The sequence below is a fragment of the Grus americana genome, chromosome 3, assembly GCF_028858705.1.
Source record: "Grus americana isolate bGruAme1 chromosome 3, bGruAme1.mat, whole genome shotgun sequence".
NCBI classification, from domain to species: Eukaryota; Metazoa; Chordata; class Aves; order Gruiformes; family Gruidae; genus Grus; species Grus americana.
The window spans coordinates 6768100-6784110 of record NC_072854.1 but is presented as its reverse complement, the minus strand read 5'-3'; the positions used below and the strand labels follow the sequence as shown (position 1 = coordinate 6784110).

At 44.4% G+C, this 16011-nt stretch overlaps 1 protein-coding gene across 3 annotated transcripts; it reads right to left on the bottom strand.

The window, feature by feature from the left end:
- Positions 1 to 413: 413 nt before the first annotated feature.
- SLC25A27 (solute carrier family 25 member 27) lies at positions 414 to 12259 on the bottom strand. Of its 3 annotated transcripts, none has more exons than XM_054822623.1 (9): positions 12001 to 12259; positions 10162 to 10353; positions 9318 to 9402; positions 7327 to 7449; positions 6452 to 6564; positions 4664 to 4748; positions 3897 to 3989; positions 3456 to 3558; positions 414 to 2088 (listed from the first exon to the last, which is right to left on the bottom strand). In XM_054822623.1, exons 1-9 carry the CDS (start codon positions 12101 to 12103, stop codon positions 2017 to 2019), a joined length of 969 nt encoding a protein of 322 aa, XP_054678598.1. In that variant the 5' UTR covers positions 12104 to 12259; the 3' UTR covers positions 414 to 2016. The 3 variants fall into 3 exon arrangements, with proteins under 3 accessions (XP_054678598.1, XP_054678599.1, XP_054678600.1); XM_054822624.1 differs by lacking the exon at positions 414 to 2088 and adding an exon at positions 2110 to 3034 and having other exon boundaries at positions 12001 to 12253; XM_054822625.1 differs by lacking the exon at positions 414 to 2088 and having other exon boundaries at positions 3460 to 3558; positions 4651 to 4748; positions 12001 to 12253.
- Between the last annotated feature and the right edge of the window lie 3752 nt (positions 12260 to 16011).

Below are 16011 nucleotides of genomic sequence, written 5' to 3'. Positions count from 1 at the left end.
ACATAACCTGGACTGTCACACTGCTCAATCTCATCTATTCAGCTCTGCAGTAGTGATTTCTCCGTGGTTTTGCCATCCTTTTCCCAGGCAGACCTTTGAAGTTTTGATGAGGCTGCCTTCCAGCCTTGAGGGACAGTGGTCAGAAGTGGAGGTGTGAGGGAGAGGAAGGCCCAGAACTTCAGCAAGCCCTTCTTAGGCCACAGGAGAGTCCAGTTCCGCAGAAGGAACCTCAGTGCCATCCTTGGGCTAATTCTTGGCTTCTGAAACTGAAGCTGGTAGGTAAAATAAATATGGCCAAGTGCTTCACAGGGTAGAAACTTAAGCTTGAGAAAACTTGAATTACAAAACATTAAGAAGTAATGCAGAAAGTGGCAAGTTTTCATACTCAAATTATTTATTTTTAATACAAAATATGAGGAATCAACATTGTTACAAATCTCTTTAGTGTTTCATGCTCAAAAAAACCCAAAACAAAACACTTTATTAAAACAGTTTTTCACTACAAGACTTTTAAAATTACATTTTTAAAGTCAATAGAGCAGGTACTTCTGCATATCCATCATCAGGGTTATCTGAGTAATGGGATTGCAGGCAGGACCACTCATGATGTAACTAAAGAAGCAGCTTTGACTGCTGGTTTATAATCACTGCCAATGGCGTGTGAGAAGGAAAGAACTCAGATTAGTTTCTCAGGCTGGCAACTAGAAAAATAACAGTATTTCTCAACAAAAACTTCTGACCCCCTAATAATGGTGAGATTAATTTCTTCCAGGCTGGAATCACAGACCCAAATGTGTGCAGCCACGACAGATCTACAGTACAATAAAAAGGTACAAGTGCAAGCAAAGAAGACACCCAAACTGTATTTAATCAGATATTGGCACATTGAAGATACTAGTTGCAAAGTCTAGTCTAGAAGAGATGCTGAGTATTTACTCGGAGAACTAAGTCTTGTACAGTCATTTCATTACTAGATATTGCTAAATCAAAGCCAGCTTCGTTCTGTCTCCATTATGATTGCTTTTATACTGCTTTTTTGCCTCCTGATTGCCAAAGATAAACCCAGTAACAAACAGCAGCAGTCCCCTTTCCTATGAAATCTGGAAAGCTTTAGATTAAAAAAAAATATAAATCATTCATATTCAAACATTGTGTTTTTGAAGAGAACATTATATTTTCACTGAGATGTAAAATGGGCAGAGTGTGTATTTCCATGGAAGAGTGGTACCTTAATGACCCTGTCTACCACATCAGCACTGGGACCCTCAGAGGACCAGTGGTTCAACTCAGTGTGTGTATTATGAGTCCTTCAAGAGGAACAGAGTGAACTAGGCTTTTGATTTCCTGGGTACAGGACTTCATTTCAACTCAAGTGGTTGAGTGAAGGGGTCAGGCGGTCTCTGGGAAGTAAGAGGAACGCAACCCCTTCAACCTTTTGTGCAAAGCAGATTGGAAATCAGGTGAACTGCTTTAATCTTTTTCAGTTCCTAGCACTACAGGCTTGGTTTGCCAAGGCATCAAACTAACGAGAGGTAGTTCTTTATGTGTGTGCAAATGTAATAATAACAAAAATTCCCAAATAATTTTATAGACTGTTTAGCCACAGAAGATGTTCAGTGCTGCATTGTTCAACCCACTCTTGTCCTTAACAACAGGAACCATCTCTATTATCAAACAAGCAAACAGTATTAGATTCTACTTGCTTGGTAGATTTTTTTTTTTACCTCTGTTTACTGTTTCAGAAAGCTGATGTTGGCTGCCAGATGAAGGATTATTATGATGATTTTATCTTGTGGATAACTTAAATTTGATATAGCAGTCTGACAAGCAAATAGTATCCTTAAGTCATGGCTACGCCTAACCAGTAAGGACTGGATTTGGGGCAGCAACCCATACATGTGACCCTAATGCCAATCTCCTAAATTAGTTCCCTGTGGGGTCAGGATGCCTTGTGGAATGAGAGTTCAGCTTTCTGATCCCTTTTTGTTTTGTGAATATTGAAGTGGTTTCATGATTTTAAAAAGAACTAACTCCACAGATCCTTCTGATTTGTTCATACGTAAGCCAGAATACCAGTGACCAAGGAGCCTGTGAAAGCAAACACTGAAGTTAGAGGCTTAAAACAGAAGGGACCCAATAAATAAACCCATTAGATTAAACTGTCTCCTCTTAAAAATCATACTCTTAAGCTCAATCTCATGTTATGTCTTTAATACAAAAATCGTAGTGTTGCATGCGGTTAGGGCTACCCAGTCCTAAAGACACCTAAAACTTTTTTTTTTCAGCTTGCCAACCCATAAATGTTTGATCTGAAATGTTTCAGACTTGGGGACTACTTCAGGCTGAATGCTTTTTAAAAATTTTTAAAGGGTTTACTTGTTCTAAAACCTTAATCAGAAAATGACACAGTTCTCCTTGCATAAAATTTATATCCTGCACCCCTTTAGTTGAGATGCTTTTTTGTTTTGGTTTGGTTTTTGTTAGAACAATAGATTGGTATTTGGCAAAAGGCTGCCTTGTGCACAGGAAATACTTTTTCCTGCTCCTCTGAAACACCCATTAAACATTCCCAAAATTACCAGCCGTTGGGAAATCTAGGTTGGCACATGCACCACAGAAACTGCAAGTAGTAAACTCGCAAAGACCTCATCAACACTGAGTGTGCTCTGGCTCAGGGGACTAAGCAGAACCTTCCTGTGACTGCTGTTACCAGAGGCTGCTGGCCATTGTTGTGGTCAGTTAAATTAGACGGGAGGCTTTTGCCTTTGATTGTAGCACTCAATCTGGTACGTTAGACAGTGTCAAGACCTTGAAGCCAGCTGGCAGAGTCTACGTGTAGCCATACTGTTAAATTCTTATAGACTTAAAAAAAAAAAAAGGTAGTCACATGTAAATTTGCTATTGTGAATTGTCCCTTGCCCAGAATAACAGTATAGACTGATGAGTTCCAGTTCCCAGGGTCCAGCTGCTGCTTGGCTCAATTGTACAGATGTAGCTTTAACAGCCCAGCAGTACGCAGGAGAAAGCTGCCAGCCTGAATACAAGAGGGGCAACAGTGAGATCTGGGATGGAGGAGTAATAAAGCTCCTGGGATCGACAAAAGGAAGCATGACAGTACAAGGGATGCAAAGGGAATCCAGGGCTGAGAGTAAGAAGGGAACAACGGAGAGTTTGGGGAAGGAAGAAAGGAGGGAGCCTGAAATTCTAAAAAAACCACAAGGAAAATCACTAGTAATGAAGCAGAAGAGCATTTTTCAAATCAAAGAAGTGCAAGAGGCAACATGGGGGAAGTGACACTACATGCAGTTCTGTCATCCACTACATTCACTTATGCTAACTTCAGTTAAATAAATACACACAAATAGTTTAGAGAAAATGTTAACACAGAAAGAACCCCTTACATTTTAATGCCACATTGTTCAGCTGTCTTGTAAAGAGAGTTAAAAGGCACTTACCATTCGCATCCAGGTTGGTACAAAGCCTTTGTACAGAGACATAAACCCTTCACCCTGTACAGTTTGAACCAGACAGTCCATGGAAGACTTATACAGCAGACCTCTACCAATGTGCAAGGAGAATAAATAGTGTTAGGATTACAAATACGCAATTAAGAAAAATCACATCCCCCTTGAAAAATAATCTATATCTCATAAATTTGTACAAGAGCTCTTTTGTAAGCTCACTGGAGTTTAATCAGAACTGAAATCCACTGGAGTAACTGGGTATGCTTGGGTGGCTGTCACAACACAACTTCCCCCAGACATTTACTAAATCAGTAAAATGATTATCAAAAATATGAAAAGCAAATTTGAAACTTAGCACTTCACTCCCAGTGAAATCAGTGAGACTCAAGGTCCAATTTTCTACTGAAAAGTCGGTTTCCGAAGTGTCCATACCTTCCCTGCTTATCTCTCGGCTGGTTCATTATCCGGGTTTTGACCACGTCAGCAGGAGTTCCCAGAACAGCAGCTACCACGCCAGAACAGCAACTGTCAACAGCAACAGATACTTAAAGAAACTAATATTTATCACGACAATTTAAGCATTATGATTCCAGTTCTATTAATATATATTAAAACAGTTATCCTAAAATCATGAGTAATACCTCATAACATAAACTTGATTTGGGAGGAGGCTTGCTAGTATTGCTCTTGCTCAGGTGTCCTCCCAGTGCCAGCTGCCATCACCTCTGTATGCACTTCTGAGGCAGGGATAAAGGACCCACAATAGGCAATTTATGATATTGCTTATATAAAGCAAATTTCTTCATAATTTAAAGGAGTAAAAGAGGCTGTTCTGTAGGGGTTTTATTGCTCATTCTTACTGTTTGCTAAAATTAAAACTAAATTAGATAAAATAGCAATTCTAGTAAAGTGAAAATTCCTGCCATCTCACAGATGAGAGCTAAGGTGTTTTAAATGCATCAGTGAGGCACTTCCAGTGAGGACAGTTTTATAGCAATGGTTGCATCCTTTCTCTTGTGTCTTTTGTACAATGATGTCCTCTCGGGGAAAAAGGAAAAGTATACAGGTGCATTTTATCAGCAATATCACGACCAAAGACTAGAAGCTTCTGCTGGCACAGAGAGGTCATGCAGATCAAGACAGCAAGGCTGGAAATGCTCCACAGCAGAAAAGGGATAATCAGCACCTGAATACGGCACCTGGCAATACTGTGAGTCACGCTATTGTCCACAAGTGGCGTGTTCAGAAGCAAAAAGTGTTTCACTGAGTCGTAAGTGGTCAGATCTGTGAAGAGGATAATGAGAAAAAAACAGCATTGTCAGAAGTAAATGGTGTCTGACAAAGGATGGAGGCTTGGCAAGACAAGTGCAGCTCCTCCCATTGCACAGCTAGCACTCTGCCCCCAGTTTCCAACGGTGGTTGTGGCACCTAAGTCCTGTCATTAGACATGTGAGTACATGTTCCCATCTAATACCGTCTGATTTACCCTACAAATGATAAAATTGATCCCAAATGGAAAATTATACAAAATAACTCATTAACGAAACCCAGAAATGTCATGATGAGGATGGTTCTACCTCTCCCACTTCTGTGCAAGTGTTACAAAAATGTTAGAAATGTTAGGCAAAAATGTAGATGATGTCATGGAAGTTGTATCGTGTTCTGAAAGCAGATATGAGTAATGGCATCTGGGCATCTGAATGAAAGACAGTGATCTGAAAGTTAACAGGAGATCTGAGTTTCATTTCCAGTGTCCTGACCTTGGAACTTAAGAGCCCACCCTACTAACCAGGATGACCTTCCCAGCTCTTTGTAGTGCTTTACAACTACTCAGTGGAGATCATTTCCCACTTGTAAAAGAGTTTGCTTGTTTAAGTTTACACGCTGAGACTGGATGTTACATTGTGTATGGAGAGGCATACCTTAGTTAATAGTCATCCTATAGCCCTCATTTAACAGCTCCTGCTGCAAACACTATACATCCAGTGATTCCTTTACAGCTGCTTAGCAAGGTGTAAGCTTACACCACTTCTGATTTTCTATCTTCAAAGACATTTTTCAGTCATACTGCTAGCATATCCCTGTGCTGAATGACGTAGAAATTAGTAGCCGTCATCCCAAAGGAATTTAATCGTGCAAAATTAAAAATTGCTAAGGCCATTCTATAATATGTGCCATCAAGCACAGAGCAAGTGTTAATGGTGGGCACCCACAGATGGTGTCTTTTGGTCCCAAAGACCTCTCCCTCCGTACTTTATAAACAGAACCTCCAGAAGGAGAGCAAAGACCATCCAACATATCCTAGCAGTTCTGGAGAGCCACAGGAAAGCTCTATCTATATGTGGAAGGAGTGAGTGCTTCTTGGATCTCAGGCAGCCACTTCACCTTACAACCCTCAGTCCCTGCCTGAACTACTCTGTAAGTGTACCTGTCTGCAGATCCATCACACCATGCATGGCTGTGGACCTTGTCGATCTGGACACTGACCCATGGACCGTCTCCGTAGCTCAACCTTGGACCTTTCTTATCACCATGGACCTGCTGGTGATCACTGAGCTGTGTCTGACCCTGGTGACCCTCACCAGACCTGATGCCGGTTCCGCTTCCTGGCTTGGCCTCAGACCTGCCTCATCACCACACGCTTTCCTGAGGATCTGGATCTCGGTGGAACCTGGCTGCTTTCGCTGCTCTGCCCTGCTCACCTTGCTTGGGCATGAGGGAGCTGGGTTGTGGCTGGTGAGGTCCCTGCTCTGCTGGTCCCCTCAGCTCCCAGCTCACCATCCCTCAGGCTCAGGCACAAACTGTTATTTTTAAGCAACTTGATTTCCACAGGAACAAAACACTCAAGGCAGAAGTCACCTGCAGTGCGCTTCAAACAAGTCCCTGGTGTAGAAACCAAAAGACAAAGACCAGGGGAGTAGCTGACCTCTCCTGTCTTAAAGTGTAGATGCAACCTTAAGCTCTGCAGACCAAGTTATGAAATTTACCTCCCATGTTCACCAGGGCAGCTCTCTGGACATTGGGCACCCATCCAGCCCAAAGCCCCCGTATTCCTCCTTCGGACAGGATCTTCATAAATGCGTGGTGCACTCCTCGAAACCTGAAATCAATATGCAACTAATAAGGAGAGAACCCAGCTATGGGGAAATCTTTGCATATTCCATTGCTTTGCTGCACCAGGTCCTCAGATAGGAAGGGCAATTTATACCTACAAGGATCTGACCCTCTGGATCCTTTTTTTGATCCATTTTCTGATCCATCTTTTGATTTTCATACTGTGATATTTTACCAAACATACTGGTTGCCCTGCTAAGCAGCAATGTGGTTGCCAACAACAGACAACCCTTTGGTCCTACAGCTGGGTTGCAGTACTAAATGTACGAGACACCAAAGGTTGCCAGCCATTTTGGATGCAAAGAGCAGCATGTCCCAGTATCTGCAGGAGGGTTTCAAGCCCTGCTGTCTGCAGGCAACCCAGCCCTTCCCTGCGCCTGTGCATCCTGCACAAGCCATTTTCCCCATCCTTTCTTCCAGCTTCCCTTCCTCAGAAAGCATCCTTCCCTCCCCCCTGCAGAGCACTGGCATGGATATGCTGCATGTGTAGGATGGGCGAGGGCTTGTGGTCTCTGGGACCAATACATCAGAATAAGGAAGGCGAGTACAAATGGCATAAGGAGGAAGTCTCGGATCCCCCACCCTCTCTGCTGCCCAGAGCCATCAAGTGCCTCCCAGGCACTGCTCTTCCCCCAAAAGGGCTCAGAGCAACTGGGGAGAGGGGGTGGCAGAAAACAGAGAGAACCACACCCTTGGCCAAAGAGTAATTGTGAAGAGGAAAAAAGTGCCAGCTTCGAGAGGAACTGACCGTAACGGCTTTCCTTCCAACTTCCTTTTTCCTTCCATCTGCATCTGCACCTTCACCAGATCAGTCGGGCTGGCAAAAAACTGTCCGATGGCACCTGCGGACATGCCTCCAACTACAGCTTTCCTGCCAAACAGGGAAAGAAAATGTGCTCCAGAATACACTGAAAATCTTTACAAATCGCAGTGCTCCAGCTGGAGAGTTCAGCAGCATGACCCAAGTGAAACAAGTGTAAATGGTTATTCCTTATATTAACAGCCAAAGTTAAGGTAATAATTGTGGCGGGTGCAAGTAGTTAAGGTAGCCAGTAATATTTCTGTCAATTTTAAGAAAGAGTTAAAACTAATCTGGAAAAAAATCAAGTTATTATACATCACCAAGATGCTCTGCTTCCTCTGCAGGTTACGTTATGCTCCTTGCTTAAGGTTTAAAGGCAGGATGGCAAGGTACACAAGTAAGGGATGGTGCTCCATTTATTATAGTAGCTGAATGCCAATCTGAAACTCTAAACTGATGGCTGATATATAAAACTTTATCTCCCATTGCTACTAGATGAGTTGTGTTAATTTTCTGGTTCTATTTATTTTAGTAGAAACAGACATTTCAGTATTATCCCTAGTTCCCCCTTCCCGTAGCATCAGGCATAACAAGTATATTATCTGTATTAGATTTTATAAATCCCATCTTAAAAACGGTTACATTTTGGTCTCAAGATTTGATTTTGGAGTACAGTACTTGATTGGATATGATATTGTATGTGATTATAAAAGTACATGGCAGACATTTTAACCATAAGGATTTGACGATTAGAAATTACCAAATTTTGCAAAACTTACAGAAAAATCTGCTTCATTCCCCACAGGCAGAGTTAGTTCTGTGGCTATATACTGCTTGCATTGTCAAAAAAGGGACTGAGAGATTCAACTGTTGCTGAGTTGAACTTGCAAAACAAAGACTTTGGGTTTGCTGTTTATAGGGATCACTTGTCTCCTCAGGAAGGATGCACATGTCAACTTAGGTTGACATCTGCCATACACACAGGAACAAAATAGTCTTTTCCTTCACAATATGCCTCTTCAGTAGCCAGGAAATTTCCATCTCTTGGGCTAAAATACTCCACCAGAATCAGCAAACCTGCCTATTCTTATGCTCCCCGTTAATAACCCAATGGCATAATAATTTCTTACCAAGGCAGTACAGCAAGCAGCAAAGCGTTGCCGTACTGCTGCTGTACAACACATAGCAGGACCCGTCCCTCCAGCAGCTGGAAATCTGAGATGTACCACCCCACACTTCTTTTCTGCAAAGCTCCAGAGGGTATTTGACACATCCATCATACCTTTGGAAATGTGTCCTCACCCTGCGTGGAGCTCATCGAGCTCTTGGGTGACCTCAGAGCTGAGTAGAGGACAGTGCAGCATGGCTCAGCTGAACCTCTGGTTTGCATTACGCAGGCAGCTGTAGTTAGTCATGGTTACTCATGCTGGTGTTGGGTTTGTGCAATTGCTCACGGCTTCTCCAGCAGCTGTCTGACACAGCTGTACGGTCAGCCACAACTTGCCTATACTTCCCAACATCCCCCGGCCCATGCAGAAATGAAAGTACTGCCGCTACATCACAGACCTTGAGTCATGATAAAGCTGCCCTGCCTCCACTCTCACCCAGGCTCATTCCTGCCAGCCAAGGACAGCTGCTCCTATCGATGTGGTTTATTGTGTTTCTCCACCTCTTTAGCAGAGTATCTCGATTAGAGTAATCATGGTCCTAGTTAAACCTCTGAGAAACTTACTTCAATATTCCTTAGTCCTGTTCCCAGCTTAATGAAAAGCTACTGCCCTGAAACTAAAATCAGAAGGTCCATATCAGTGCTTAAACCCCTACTTTACCTTCTTTAGGGTAGGCGAGCCATGAGGAAAAAACAGCTTTTAGGGCTGCAGGACTCCTACAGTAAGGACAATCCCCAAACAGGCAAAAGCATAAATATGCAACATTACCAGAAAGGAAAGCTTTCATCCTCAGCCCTGCCAAGGACGGAGTCACGGAGATGTTCATACGCAACCATCCGAACGCCAGAGTACACTGTGGAAGACAAAAGCAGGAGATGATTTTTGGGTCTGCAATTTCTGGAGGTCACGTTGTGATAGAGAGGTCAAGAGATTGGTTGTAAACCACTCCAGAGCTCACCTGAGTGAGCTGGTCACTGCTCTCACATTTGTGATCAAACTGGGGAGAGCGAGGGGGCTGCCTGGTAGCCATACTAGATACAGAACTTTTTAGCATCAGAGAATCTCTCCGGCTGAGCCAGAGAGGCAGCATGGCTTATGCCCACGTGCTAAGGAGATGCGACCACATTGCTTCCCTCTCAGCTGGTGCCCAGCACAAAACCTCCCACAAGTGCTTTTGAGGTTTGTTGCTGTCACAGCATTTCCAAGTAAAACACAGAAAGTTGTTACCTGTGGCCAAACAGCCAATGCATTTCTTCATCCTAGCGCTTGCAACCTTATCTTTTTTTCCCAGCCCATCCCCACTTCCCTCAAATAAAAGATTTTTATTGCTGTAAGGACTCTGAGTGCCTGCTTGCACTGAAGACCTTCCTGCAAAGATGACAGGGAAATTATATTTTATTTTCCCAGAAGCCAGAATAAGGCTGTGAATGAATGGGCAGAGAGGGAAAGACAATATTGAGCCAGAATCCTGTATATTTGGAAGTGGGATTGCAGGGTAGACTGAAGAAGTCCTCTCAGATATATTTAAAGTACAAGAAGACATAGCATGTCCGAAAGGCGGCTGGCCACAGAAGGCCATACCAAATTTGTCCCATCCCATGCAGCTAATCACCTATGTGGCGGTAGACGGCCGGTGTGGCTCCTTGCCAGAGCTTTCGTAAGCCCTCCTCTCGCACGATGCCAGCCGCCGTGCGCAGCATGCCACGGTAAGGGACTGCCTGGCCGGCAGCAGCTCCATTGCGATGAATGGCAGCTTCACCTTGGACCTGCAGTCGAGTTTTTGTGAGATCCAGGGGAAATGTCACTAAAGAGAAAGAGCAGGGAACAAATGTGACTCGGAGTGCAGCTGCGGGGAGACCTACCATGCCGGTAACATCTGTGCCACAAAGCCCCCGGCCAGGTGGCCAAGGGGACTGTGCAAGCACCAGCAGGCAGCAGGGACCGTACCCAACAGGGGTGCAGGTGATTTGTGGAGAACAAGAGATTAATGTCCAGATCTTTTAAAAGTGGCTCTGGGCATGAGTAACCAAAATACATTTCCATCAAACACCAAGTCTTTCTCCCTTTTTTTTTTTTTGCAGATTTGTTGTGCATTACATGTACTTTCCAAGAGACTCTGGATTGAAAATCCTGTTCCAGTTACTCCCCTAAATAAAGATCAGTCAAATCTCTTACTGAGCGTGTGGTCTCTCCAGTTCTGCCCAGCATAGTGGCAGCACACGTTACAGTCAGGAACAACCCCACAGTGGCCATCATAATGCAGACATACATGCATGTGAGCATCTATAGAATCATAGAATCATTAATGTTGGAAAAGGCCTCTAAGATCATCGAGTCCAACCGTCAACCCAACACCACCATGCCTACTAAACCAAGTCCCAAAGTGCCACATCTACACGTTTTTTGAACACCTCCGGGGATGGTGACTCCACCACCTCTCTGAGCAGCCTGTTCCAATGCTTGAATCCATCCTACAAACCACCCTAAAACACGCTGCTTTTCTGATGCAGATGCACAAATCATGTTCAGCCTGTTATTTCTCTCACTGAAATAACTGGTGGCCGGGGAAGGTGGTCCACCTCCATCTCAGCTTTCCAGGACTGCTCCTGAAACAGTATGGGTACATATTTGCTGCCCCTAATTTCAGTTCCGGGCCAGGAGTGTCTCACTGGGCGAGGGACCTTCCCAGCCTGACCCAGGCGGCGAGTGCCCAGGAGCTGGGGTTGTCTTTGGTTTGATACCTCAGCGACACACCACGCGACAGGGTCCTTCCAGAGCAGGACTCAGAGGTACTAAGGGAATGCTCAAAGCCTCAGCAGATTATCTGTGCATTAAGTTTCATATTCATGTTTAAGGATTAGCAAAGATTGAGAAGTTACAAATCATTAGAGCAATGCAACAGATTACCCTGTAAGAGCTTGTAGAAATTATATATAATATGACGAGAAATATTCCAAATAAGTTACTGATCACAAAGAAGCGCTACGCAGATGCCTGGGTGCTGCTTTGCCGCATTTCAGCAAGCAGCTTACTCCATTTTTACAGACATCTCCACAGTAACCAGAAATGTAAGATTCAATTTCTTTGATTAACCTTCATTACCTATGAAAAGCAAATTCTTGAAGAAGGCAGCCCCTTGCTACTAACTTAGGCAACAGATCGTCCTGCCTCTTTAGTCTTCTTCCAGCAAGCGCAAAGCTTAAATTGGTCTGGGAGGCAAAGATTTTGACCTGAAAAACCCCTCCCTCCAGCCACAGTCAGGTGGCATAAAACACTTGCAAGGCTTAAATTATTGAAAAGTCACAACGAGCAGAGTGAAACAAACAGATTTGCTGGAGCAAAAAAGCCAGAGCAAACACCGAGCAATGAGGTGTCCAGGGACTGAAGTTTCCCCTGCCCCCTGTAAGTAAATTTTGACCCCCTTCCCTCGGAAAATCACGGTGAGTTGTACCTAGTTCTGCCACAGCCGCTGCACAGGCTGACAGAGCGAATTTGCTGGCTCGGGGCCATCTCTCTGGCAGAGGCAAGCTCTTCTCGTCTTCTGCAGGTGACATCTAGTGTCTAACATGAAACAAGGCTAACCAGCCACCCTGCGAGGGTCTGGAGCAAAAGCAGACCCTAGCTCAGCTCCGTTCTGGGTTGTTTTGGAGATAAATTGCTGAAGGTCATGTTTCTCCAGCGCCAGCACCAGGAACCGCAGCAGCTCAAGTGCCTCCTGCAGAGCTGCAAGGTCCTTGTGCGGTGACACAAGAGACTCCGGTGCAACAGGCTCCTGGGAAATGTAGTCTGTCACCAACGCTACCCTCTGCCAGGAAACCGGCAGTGCAGGTGCAGTCACACGCACGATTTTGCCCATTATCTACATTAAAAAATATATATTAACGACACCTCAAGATTATGAGAACACGTGTGGGGTCTGTTTGCTTTATGTCATTGACAGCAGCGCCTCGGGAGCCCCAAACCGCGTCCCCGTGTCAAACAGCTGCACAGGCGTCCGAAACAGATGAATTGATCCAGATCTGGTTTAACGAAAGCTGCAGCAGCAACAGCTCCGTGCCGAGCTGGAGCGCTTGTAGCAATCCACGTCTCCTGGGGATTAGGCACAGAGCAGTGCAGTTTGAGCAAGGGGCATGCAAACCTGGGCAGACACAAAGCGATCTCTGCCCAAAGCCCCGTATGTGAAAAGTTTAAAGCTTTTCCTGGCTGTGTGCTGAAGCCCTGTTAATTGTGTGCCAGTCCTAATTTCTCTTAAATTAATGCAGGCGTATTTAGGTTCTCATCATGAAAAAAAGGGTAAGGCATGTGCTGTTAAAGAGAAGCTTTTCATTTATCATTAAGGCTCAGCTGAATCACTAAGTTAATCATTAGCCATTAATCACTAATCCTCATGCTGAGGATCTGAGGATTTTTTAGGTCACAGAAACTTATCCCAGAATACCTCCCCACACCCCTGTCTGACTGCCTCACATTTTGGTGTGCGGTCCTGGTCACAACAATTCAGACAAATGAAGGGAGCATTGCACGTGAAATATTCAGTTAAAGTCAGATGAATTTATCTTGTCGGTCACCAGTAATTGATGGTAAACTGGATCCTTCTTTGGATTAGAATTCATGCAGCGATAAACTACTGACACACCCCTGATTAAAATGGGGAGGAGGCATATTGCAATTTAACGCAAACACGCCTGGCTGCACTAAGGGTACGAGTGGCTCAGAGCCTTATTGTAGATAATTTATGCAATCTGCGGTTGGCATTTTTGTGCCTCCCTCCATAGCTTTTCTCCAGGCTTGGGTGAATTTGTGCCACTGGATATCAGCCTGTATATCATGGATTCATAATATAGGTTGGAGAGCACCTCTAGAGGTCATCTAGTACCATCCTCTGCTCAGAGCAGGGATAGCTTCAGAGCTGCATCTGGTTGTCCAGGATCTTGTTTGGTCATTTTCTGAAAACCTCCAAGGATGGGGATTTCACAACCACAGCCTGCTCCGGTGCTTAACCACTTCGTGAACATTTTTTCCTTGTATTCAGTCAGAATTTCCCACGTTGCACCTCTTGTCCATTGCCTCTCATCCCTTAGATGTACATCTCTGGGGACAGTCTCTGGCTTCTCTATAACCATGCTTTAGGGGGTGGAAAACAACAAGCAGATCCCTCCTTAAAATAAACCCTGTAACATTGCAGCATCCTATGGTCATTTTTAGTCTGGGGAAATAAGTTCTTTTTTAAACCAGACTGACTTGGGGATGGCAGTGAAGAAGAATTTTCTCTTCCCACAGGATATTTGAAATAAGCCTGACCTGGAGATGGACACTTGCGTGGGTATCTCTGTGATTCATGGAGCGGCGAAAGGCCACTGCTCATGGAAGTCCCGCAGACAGCTGGAGTTTATTTATCCCCTAATCCTGAGGGAAACGGTTCCAGCAGAGAGGACCCTTCCTATTTATTTATTTCAGTTTTCAGTGAGACAGCATTTTCTGGTTTCTGTCCAAAGCCAGTTTGATCAAAGGCTGCATATGCAGGGAGGGAGCGTGGACTTCAGATGTGATGGAAACACAGCAGCAGGGGCTGGGAGGGCTGCGTGCTGCCCCGGTCCCCTCACCTGCTTCCATCAGTGATGACTGCATCAGTTTACACTGGAAAGACCATTAACTATTACCTGCCCAGGACTAGGACCTAGGCTGAGGAAAAGCTTGTTAGTGACCATCGTACTGGTTGTGTCCTCCTCACAGTAGGGTCTCTCAGTAGTCTCATGTCCTTCACCAAATCGTGCCCCAGAAGCAGAAGCTAAAAAAAAAAATAAAAATCTAAAACAATCACAAAAGCCTTTAACGAATGCCTTCACAGGGTTGAGGGCTCGTCTTACCTGTACACCTAGATTACTTTAAACTCACTACTCAGGCTGTGCGTATAATGAAAATATACTCCAATATTAAAAGGCCTTTAGCTCTTTTATCACTTTACCTCTTTGTAGGAAAAGAAAGAATTTAATGGATAAAATAAAACCAGGAAATAAACATACAAAGAGCTGTGATAGTTAAACACAGAAGTGTAGTAATATCACAGTTAAAAGTGATTTATCTGTTTCTTCCAGACAGTTTGCAAAATGGAGATCCACATCCTACTTGTCACAGTTGACATATCTGGGCTTGTTCTTCTGCACCTATGACCAACATAGTAACATCTCAATATATTTCAGCATGAATGCTTAATGAAGGCCATGGATCTGTTTTTCACAGCTCTTAACTTCCTACTATCAAGTGTATTTCTGCTGTGCTACTCTTACTGTACTGCCTGTCTGCACAGGTACAAAGGTTCCTGTCTGTGCACCTATTTCTGTACAGGAAGGGAATTAAACTTTTATTGAAATATTATAAAAATACACATGAGGACAAGTTCAAGCACAGTCCACGTCCCCTCTTACACAGACACCAGTGTGGTTTTGTTCTGCTAAGATTTTTGAGCGCAGATATGAAGAGAATGGGACAGAACTAGGTAGGATCTGGGGTTCAGAAGGAAGGACATGGGTAAACACGAGCCTGAACCTTCTCTTTTCCAGGCTGAACGGTCCTAGTTCTCTCAGCATCTCCTCAAACGACATGCTCCAGCGCCTTTATGAACTTCGTGGCACTTCACTGTGCTCACTCCAGTCTGTCCATGTCTCTCTTGCCCTGGGGAGCCTAAAGCTGGACCCAGCTCTCCGGATGGATCTCTCCAGCACTGAGCGGAGGGGGAGGATCGTCTCCCTTGTCCTGCAGGCAATACTTTTCCTAATGCAGCCCAGGGTGCTCTTGAATGCAAAGGCACATTTCTGACTCATCTTCAACTTGGTGTCCACCAGGACCGCCAGATCTGCAAAGCTGCTTTCCACCCAGGTGGTCCCCAGCCTGGACTGGTGCATGGGGCTGTTCCTCCCGAGGGGCAGGACTTGCCATTTCCCTTTGCTGAACTTCGTAAGTGGCCCATTTCTCCAGCCTGTTGAGGTTCCTCTGAATGGCAGCACACTCATCTGGTCTACCTACTCCTTCTAGCTTTGTATTGTCTTCAAACTTGCTGAGGGCATGTGGGTTTAGGCTGTGAGAGCACTTACTAGGGGTTTTTTTATACTTAACAAATTCCGTAGATAATTTTGGTGTGCCACTTCCGCACACACAAAGAAACCAGTCTGAGCTCTCTGAAATCTTGTCTTCTGACATTGCAGTGATATCATGGTGGCCACCAGCAGGTTTTGAATTGTCAGTTCAACCTCCAAACCCTTTCTCTGCTCCTCAGACACTGGAGACACTTCTAGCCTTTAATGAGGTGATCTGAGACAGGTGAGAGATACCTTTCATAAGGCTTACTGCTTCAGGTGATGCCTGTAAGAGCCTTGCTGAAAGCTAAATGTCTGCAAATCACAGCCTCTCTGCTTTGTAATCCTGATATTGCCAAAAAAAAATTTTTTTTTTTTTTTAACTGAAG

Bases quoted from the DNA above. Each gene is read 5' to 3' on its own strand.
- SLC25A27 (XM_054822623.1), bottom strand. From the start codon at position 12,103: ATGTCACCTGCAGAAGACGAGAAGAGCTTGCCTCTGCCAGAGAGATGG. The intron at 7,450-9,317 runs GTAATGTTGCAT...CCTGTTTGGCAG, and splicing joins GATGAAAGCTTTCCTTTCTG to GAAAGCTGTAGTTGGAGGCA. The intron at 4,749-6,451 runs GTAAATTTCATA...TCCTCTTCACAG, and splicing joins TGCCCTGGTGAACATGGGAG to ATCTGACCACTTACGACTCA.